This window comes from Ixodes scapularis, unplaced genomic scaffold (genome assembly GCF_016920785.2).
Source record: "Ixodes scapularis isolate PalLabHiFi unplaced genomic scaffold, ASM1692078v2 PGA_scaffold1__304_contigs__length_218370807, whole genome shotgun sequence".
NCBI classification, from domain to species: Eukaryota; Metazoa; Arthropoda; class Arachnida; order Ixodida; family Ixodidae; genus Ixodes; species Ixodes scapularis.
The window spans coordinates 74,136,410-74,144,410 of record NW_024609846.1 but is presented as its reverse complement, the minus strand read 5'-3'; the positions used below and the strand labels follow the sequence as shown (position 1 = coordinate 74,144,410).

Sequence of the window (8,001 nt, the reverse complement as noted above, 5' to 3'; positions counted from 1 at the left end):
TATACTAACGTTTTAGGCTAAATGCAAAACTTTGAACTAGTAATTCACCCAGGAGTATGTATCTCTTCAAGAATGAAACAAAACCAGTCCAAAAAATTGAAGATTCAAGTTTAATTTAAATAAATGGCAACACATTCTAATCGGTCTTTAATACAAAAATGGGAGAATCTTCTTCCAAATATATTTGAAACCCGAATATTTGCTATTAAATATAATATACCTTCGGTAATGCTTTTTTGACAAGATACATTAAATTATTTGTCACATTCGTTGAATCCCCACTTGGCAAGAGGTCCAAAGATGGGAAACCGGTAGTACATGTGCGACTGGAAGTAGGTCTTGAGGTTTGGCAGGTCCTCAAATTTTCTCACATATGCATCGAGAATCGGGTAATTCTTGAACACGTCAGCTTTCCATAGGCGATGCCAGTCCAGTCCCTCGTAGAGGAGGAAATCCACGTAGGTCAGACGATCCCCAAGAACCCACTGTCGACCTTGAAGATGCACCGCCCAAGGTCCTAGTACTTCGCCCAGCTTCTCTTCGTACGGTCTCATGGAATGAGGCTTAACTTGAGAAAACGCCGCTTCGCGAATACTCTCGCAGAGATCTATAGCTTGCTGCTCCAGAACGTCAAGCTCAGTAGTCTCCGACTCTGTTGCAGCTGCCAAGTTGTGCTTCCTACCGAGGTGCCTCAGGATACACAGGCTTTGCGTCAATTTGACGTCTCCTTCAATGTAGTAAGGCAGGTTTGGGAATTTTAGGTCAAGATGATGTTTCTCTGTTAACCACTGCGCGTTGAAATATTGCAGAGGCCGGAGAGCGAGATAGAGTTTTTCATGAAAATGAACACCTTTGAAGACTAACAAATTCCTAATCGGCTGCCCAAGTCGTCTCGCTCTCCAATAGCCAAAAATTGGCTCATTGGAGAAAGAGCCCAGTTTCCACCCCTCTGGTGTCATTCTCAAGCAGTCGACTGGTGTCTTTCGCCGAAGGAGGATTTTTGTAACCTTTCTTTTTATAGGCAATATTAACCATTTATGATCTGACCGCAACAAACATCAAAGTGAATTCGCTAGATAATGACCCTTATTAAATTTACGACAAGCTTTCCGAGATAAAAGAGGTATGAAAACAAAACAGCTAACACAGATTCTTGGAAACTGACGTGAGCCGAAGGCGTGAGACGAGGACCCGAGACCAGAGATATCAGCAAGCACCGGGATGATCTTTATCTCCCGCGCGCACCGACCCCGGTTCACGCGCTTTCCCACAAGCCTGATTGTTCTTATTTCCTACTGCCTAGGTGCTGTCTGGCTCAACATCTTGCCAGACGTGTTGTTATTCGTATATCACCTCCCCCTTTTTAAAACATCACTGTCCGTAACGGTTCGGTGGTCGTGAAGCTTTAACACTTCTTGTTCTTGGATAAGGTTCGCTGTCGTGCTGGCCGTTTGCTTGGATCTGCGTCTGTGAAATGTTGGGCTTTATATTGTGTCGCGTGAGTCGTACCATCCCCTGTTTCTGCGATGTCGAACCGCGGCGGTTCGGCTTGGTTCTGTTCAATTCCGTGTGCGGCTGTACCCGCTTGGATCCAAACTGCGGTGTGGTGACTCAGCTCCCCGCAGTCTCTTCTACGACGGCGCCTTTTACCGTAAGACACCTCTCTCGTGTTGCGTTTCTTGTAGTTTTGCTGATACCTCTTGGTGTGATGCCAACGAGGTGTCAGGGTACTTGACGCTGTATCTAGTGTTGAGCGTAACTTTCGTCCAATTAGAAGTTCCTTCGGGGAAAACTCTCAGGCCCGGTGGTAGATCTGTTACCAGAAGAACTTGTGCGGTATTCGAAGATTTTCGAAGCAGGTTATATGGCATTTGCACTGCTCTCTCTCTGCTTCTCCATTGCCCGGTTGGTAGCAAGGACTTGAAGGATTTAGCTGGGCCCCCCCTCATTCGCAAATCGGCGGAATTCCTTAGATCCAAACTGAGGAGCGTTGTCACTACGAATGACTTCCGTGCAGCCATGTCTTGCGAAGATCTATCCGAAAACTTTAATTACTTCTGGGGTTGTTCGCTGAAGTTCTTCTAGCTCAAATAACTTCGAGTAATAGTCGACAACTATATACTTTGCCATTCAACTGGAAGTGTTATTTTTTTCGATTTCCTGTCAAGGTCGATTGAGGAGAGGTGTTTGAACAAGTGGCTCAGAAGGTGGGCGTCAAAATTCTTGACGGGTGGGACATTTATTTACTTAATTTTGTATTTGTGTGATTATGCCCAGCCACCGCTTTGAGTCTCTAGCTCTGGCCCGACTCCGAACGACACCTTTATGACCGCAGTGACCTCTCCCTGCAGACTTGGGGGAATCACTAACCTGTCGTTGCGCAACAGGAGGCCCTAAATTATTTAAAGGTCCATAGAATAGAGCTGAACTTCTTTAAATACGGAGGAAGCTTGTTTGTCCCTGGCCACTGCTTTCCGCTGTACTCCATCACCCTTGCTGTGTTTGGGTCGTTGGAGAGTTCCGTCTTCAGCCTGATAAAAATGAGGACGATGCCGGAAGGAGCTCTACAATCAATCTCGTATTCTTAAACAAAAGCTTCGCTACTGTCCACAGAGTGGTTTGCTATATTATAGACTTCCTGGACGGAACGTCGGCCATATACATCTCCTTGCCCGGTACATGTGAAATGGTAAAATCTGTGAGAAGCCGAGGAGGGAGAAGGCGTGGGGAGGACACGCCATGGGAGGCCGAGCGGCGCTCGAGACCGGCGTGCGAGCAGTGCGGGACGAGGAGCGAGCAGGAACGACCGCAGAGGAGCAAGCCCTGAACGACTCGGCGGAGCACAGGACCGAGCCAGCCCCGGGGAAGACGGCCGCAACGCAGCAAGCCCCGAACGGCTCGGCGGAACACAAGACCGAGCCAGCCCCGGGGAAGACGCGGTCAAGCACCAAGAACCAGTAAATCGTTTATTCACATCTCTAACCTATGACTTCATGGGAGGGCGGGCCAGGAGGAGACCAATTGGGCGGCAGTATTATTGAGCGCCCCACATAACTGGCGCATCCAATATGGGCCTCATTAATCTGCGGCTTGTTCAGTTCGTCCAGGGGAGTCTCACAGATTCATTGAGCGTTCAGCGTGGTGTAGATAGACGCTAACGATGCCCCCCAGACGAGGTCGGCCCCCCGATAGAAACAAGGACGACTGGTCTGCAAGCGAGGTTCAGGAAGTGTCTGACGTTGCGGGGGCCATGGCAGAAGGCGCTAGTGCGCGAACATATCTGGAGACTGAGATTTTACCACCAGCTCCAGCTGGAGGCGCGGCAGACATCGGCAAGTTTATGCGCGCCATAACGGCGATGATGGAGACGTTCTTGCGACAAATCGCGACGAATTCAGGAGTCGCGAGAGCCGCGCCTACGTCTCTGCCCCGACCGCGGTTGTCAGTACAGACGGCGACCTCTGCGGGATACTCCGACGGAAAACCGGTTCACGATTTCCTGCAGGACCTGGACGCGTATGTAGCCGCATTGCGAGCATCAGGGGAAACGGCCTTAGTACAGATCGTGCTGATCGCGTTAACGGGCGATGCGTCGCGTTGGAGACGGTTGCAATGACCGTTCCTATCGATGGCGGACTTCCGGACGCTGTTCAGGGAGGAATTTCTGCCCCCCGAGTATGAGATGTGGATTTAGGGACAAGCTGGCTAACCACAATCAGCACCCTGACGAGAGCCTCGTGCAGTACGCTCGCGCGCTCCAGGAGCCCTACTCGAGGGCCGAACCATACGCGTTTGACGCAGAGAAGGTAGCTAGGACGATCCGCCAATGTCACCCTAGATTTAGAGCGTACTTGCATGGACAGGATCTCGCGGATTTGGAGGCACTTATCAGAGGCGCGAACAGTTCCAGCGGGCTTGTTCGCTGAGCTGTAGTACCACACCCCTCCGAGGGCCTAGGAGTCCCTAGAACCAAGATGCGCATGGACGGGACGCGCCGCGGGCACTCACTTTGAGTCGCACACGGCGTATGCGGCCGTTGCGGAGCGGTCATGGGCTAGCCGTACTGCCCAGGGCTCTGGACCACTTCGCTTACGAGCAGAAGCGCAGGAGAACCAACGCAAACTCGGCCCGAGTGCAGACCCGTAGGGGTGGCGCGGCGTTTAACCACCGCGGAGGAGCGACTGCACTCTAAGAAATGAGGGTAGTTCGAGGGAGTTAGACGGCGTGACAACACCCACACTGCGCGCTAGCACCCCTTCGGAAGGAATATCCTCTCTTGAATAAAAGGAGCGAGCAAGGGGAAAGAAATGGAGTGCTACAAGAGTCCCCTGAGGATTCTAAAGGATTATGGGCAAGCGGGGTCCCTCGGACCGGGCTTTCTTTTCAAAGGGGGGAAGTGGATAACCAGTTTTGTGAACGTTAAATCCGATCCTTGGATTTAAGCTATTAGCTTACTTTTTTTTTTGCTTCCGAAATGCTTTAAAAATGCTGACGTTCCCTTCTCCTTGTTTTTCTCTTTCTGTTTTTTCATTTACTTCTAATTTCGAGAAGTTACTTGACTGTTTCATGGAGGGCTCTGGCGTGCAGGTCGACAGACCGACGCGCCATGCCGTAGCTTATATTTTGCGAGATCGAGTTTTGATAAGCTTGCGGTTGCGCACGCAACCTTCAAATGAGGTTTAAATCAGTCTTGTTTACGCTTCTTTTACAAATGTCCTTGTCGCAGGTCTGATCCGGTAAGATAGAGGCAACAAACCAATTTGAGACAGTCTGGGTTGTTAAAACGAAACTAAAAATATCTCGTAATTGATTTATAGCGGCGGGAGACACTGAAAGGTGCAGCCCGGTGACAACAAATTTAGTCAGCTGCACGCGCTGGCAACCGTAAAGCTTTTAACTTAGGAAATCTTTAGCAAAACGATAAAATCGCGGAGAACGCGTGAATTCACCATTTAGTCTAGACTTGAAGTTCCACGGGCCCAACGTTTTGCCGAAGTCTCAAAGCCCAACTAATATTAAAATTATGCCGCGTTTTATATATCCTACAAATAAATTGCCAAATAAAAAGCCCGCGAACATACTCATTCAAGGCACAACTTTTCACAAGGTTCTTGTTACACAGCTCGCTAACCCGCTCAACCGAAGTTACTATTGCTGAAGAGTCAGGACATCGTCGGAATTTTCCACTTGGAATGATGACGCTGTCTTTCGCGTTTGAATATTTTAAAGTACAAACTTCTGGGAGACTTTTTTTTTCATTTTGTCAGTTTGAGAAGTTACTTGATTACTTCATGTAGGGCGCTGGCGCACTGACTGATGGGCCGAGACGCCATTCCGTAAATTACATTTTGTGTTCCAGTTTCGACAAGCTTACGGCCCTGCCGTAAACTGCGAGCGATATTTAGGTCGTTTCGTTTATTACGTCCCCGTTGTACCAGAGATCCGACCCCATATAGGAAACAATAGAATGTGAGACGGGCTGGGTGGTGGAACGGAAATAAAAATATTTAAAGGGGCGATACAATGATTTTAACGGTGAAAAAATCTGCTGTTTGTAATTTTTGTATCGTTTATCTGAGAAAGAAGATGGAAATAATGTCAATTTTTTTATAAATATCGCTATTTCGCTGCGTATAAAACAAAGCAAAAGGCGGTAATATCTCGTGCTTTTCAAACACGCGCTGCCGCCGGTTCGACGGATATTTGGGTACATCTGGGAGAGTTTTCGTGACGCCATCTACCCGAGGCGCACAAAACCGTTCCCTCTGATGCTGTGGTGAGAGAATGCGAACACACACACATTCAGACACAAAAGGGAAGGTGAAAGGCGTCTCGACCTTACAAAGACTATTTACAGAGCCCAGACGCACAAGTTACACCTGCTCGCCTGTGTCTGTGCGGAGAACGTTGGTGTAGATACCTGTGTCTATTTCGGTTTTCAAGAAGAACAGGATGACGCCATTCCACGCGGTTACGAAGGAGTGCAAAAAGGCTCATCTTGAGAAATGATGTTCTTGCAGGAACAGTGTCGTGTATGAAATACCTCTAGCTTGTGGGTCTAGGCATGTTCATCAAACATAACTATGCATTAACGGCAGATTAAATGAGCATAAAAGGAATGTCAGGACCAATGCAACGAACTCGGAAATAGCTAGATGTGCTCACAAAAAATGTCCATAATGTAAACCGTTTTTTTTTTTTTGTTCTTTTTTAGTGAAGGTTTTTTTTTTGTTTTTTGTTTTGTTTTTTGCTTCGCGATTTAGGGGTCTGTTAGGGCTTGTCTCTCCAAGTTTTTGATGTGTCACGGCTAGGAGATTGACTTACAACGTGTTGTACTAGGCTGAGGGTTTAATAATGCAAGTTATCGGGAAGGGGCGCGGGATGATACACAGGCAGGGGGCTCCTTGACGATGCAAGGTGGCCTGCAGGCGGACATTCCCCAAAAGGAAGAAAGGGATCACTTTCCGCAAGTTCACTTTTCCCCGCTTCTCTAACGTCCCCGTCCGGCCACGTTTTTTTTTTTTTTTTTTTGCGCTTTGTTTATTAATATAACGTTTGTAGAACCCCCTTCCTCATCGAGACGGAGAGCAGGCTGCTCATAAATAATCCCTTAGTCAAATTAACTAGGTACCCATCGCTAAGTTTGGTCTCAGCAACAGGCAACCTCTTTGTTGTGGTGTTGAAACCGAGATAAGAAATATGATTACTTTTAATTACACAAAACCGTAGGCTTCAACAGTTGTGAACGTGTTGCACAGTCGACCATTTATCAAAATCACCGGTTCAAGAGATAAATATGTAAGTACGTGTTCAAGCGAGCGGGGGCACTCTCTCGACTATGAAAGCTAGATCCCATTGGCTCCATTAAGCTGCAGTTACCCTCAACGTCCTTTTGTGCTTATTGTTGGCTATCTTTGGGCCCCCGAGTTCATTCTGAGGCGCTTCTTTCTTCTCCTTTCTAGCGAGAGTATTCTTTCGTCCTTAAAACCCCGAACCTCGTTTTCGGTCAGGTTGCACCAGCTTTTTCTAGAATGGTGGATTAGTGCACAAATAACATTCGCCTGAATTGTTCAAACTCTCGATCGCTGGCCTTTTTCTGAAGAAAAAAAAAATAACTGTTTTACTTATCGTATTTACTGGGATTTGGTGTCTAGCGTAAAACAATGTCGACACAGAATGCAGTTTATTCTGACTTTTGCCATAAAAGACCTCAAGCTTCATGGAAGCGCATGCAAGTGTACTCCCTGGACGTCGTTCCGCTTTGCATATGCACGTGCGGAGTGTGAAAACAATTTTCGGCGAAAGTTGAAGATAGCCTGCTTAGCGAGGACATTTCTTGACTCAGAAAAGGTATTTGGAGTTCATATGGTGTTTGCAACCACGAAATAATGACCGTGTGCACAAATAATAATACGCGTCTTTTCCCGAGTGGCTTACTTTAGCACTGCACCGATGGCGAAAACAAAAATGACAAAGCGCTCGGCTGGCATACCCGAACGCCGAGTGAGCGTTGGGCTGAGGCTCGTATTCTCCTGTCGCCTGGCGGGAACGCGCGAGGGGCCTTCCAGCCTGCGTGAACGCGCAGCATGCACCGCGCGTACGTCCAGCACCAGTTCAGCACAAAGCCCGAAGTGAGTCAAGCTCACATTTTTTTGACAACTGCTTTCGGGAGAGATGCAGCCTGTAGCGGCCGATCAACGTCACTCCGTCGATTATGGGCTCTGCTTGTGGGCAATATATTGATTATTATTTCATTTGAGGTACTGGGCCGTCCCATACTTTTTTTTTTGTTACTCAAAGGACCCCATAAACAACATTGTTAGAATAGAAATGAAATCACCTCCTGTATTACTTTAGCTTCGGCTATTATTTCTGGTCGTATAAGCTCTCGAAAGAGAGGGAAATATCAAAATATTTACACGGCGTGGCATTAAAGGGCCCATGAAACGAATTTTGGGTTGGGATAAATCATTTTAGATAGGGATTTTACTAAGAGCACAT

At 47.6% G+C, this 8,001-nt stretch overlaps 1 protein-coding gene across 1 annotated transcript; it reads right to left on the bottom strand.

Moving 5' to 3' along the window:
* Positions 1-254: 254 nt before the first annotated feature.
* LOC120840190 (glutathione S-transferase Mu 1-like) lies at positions 255-959 on the bottom strand. Its single transcript, XM_040210594.1, has one exon. The coding sequence runs from the start codon at positions 957-959 to the stop codon at positions 255-257; it is 705 nt and encodes a 234-aa protein (XP_040066528.1).
* Between the last annotated feature and the right edge of the window lie 7,042 nt (positions 960-8,001).

What these genes read in the sequence shown, in the direction of transcription:
- LOC120840190 (XM_040210594.1), bottom strand. Translation starts at nt 959, where the DNA reads ATGACACCAGAGGGGTGGAAACTGGGCTCTTTCTCCAATGAGCCAATT.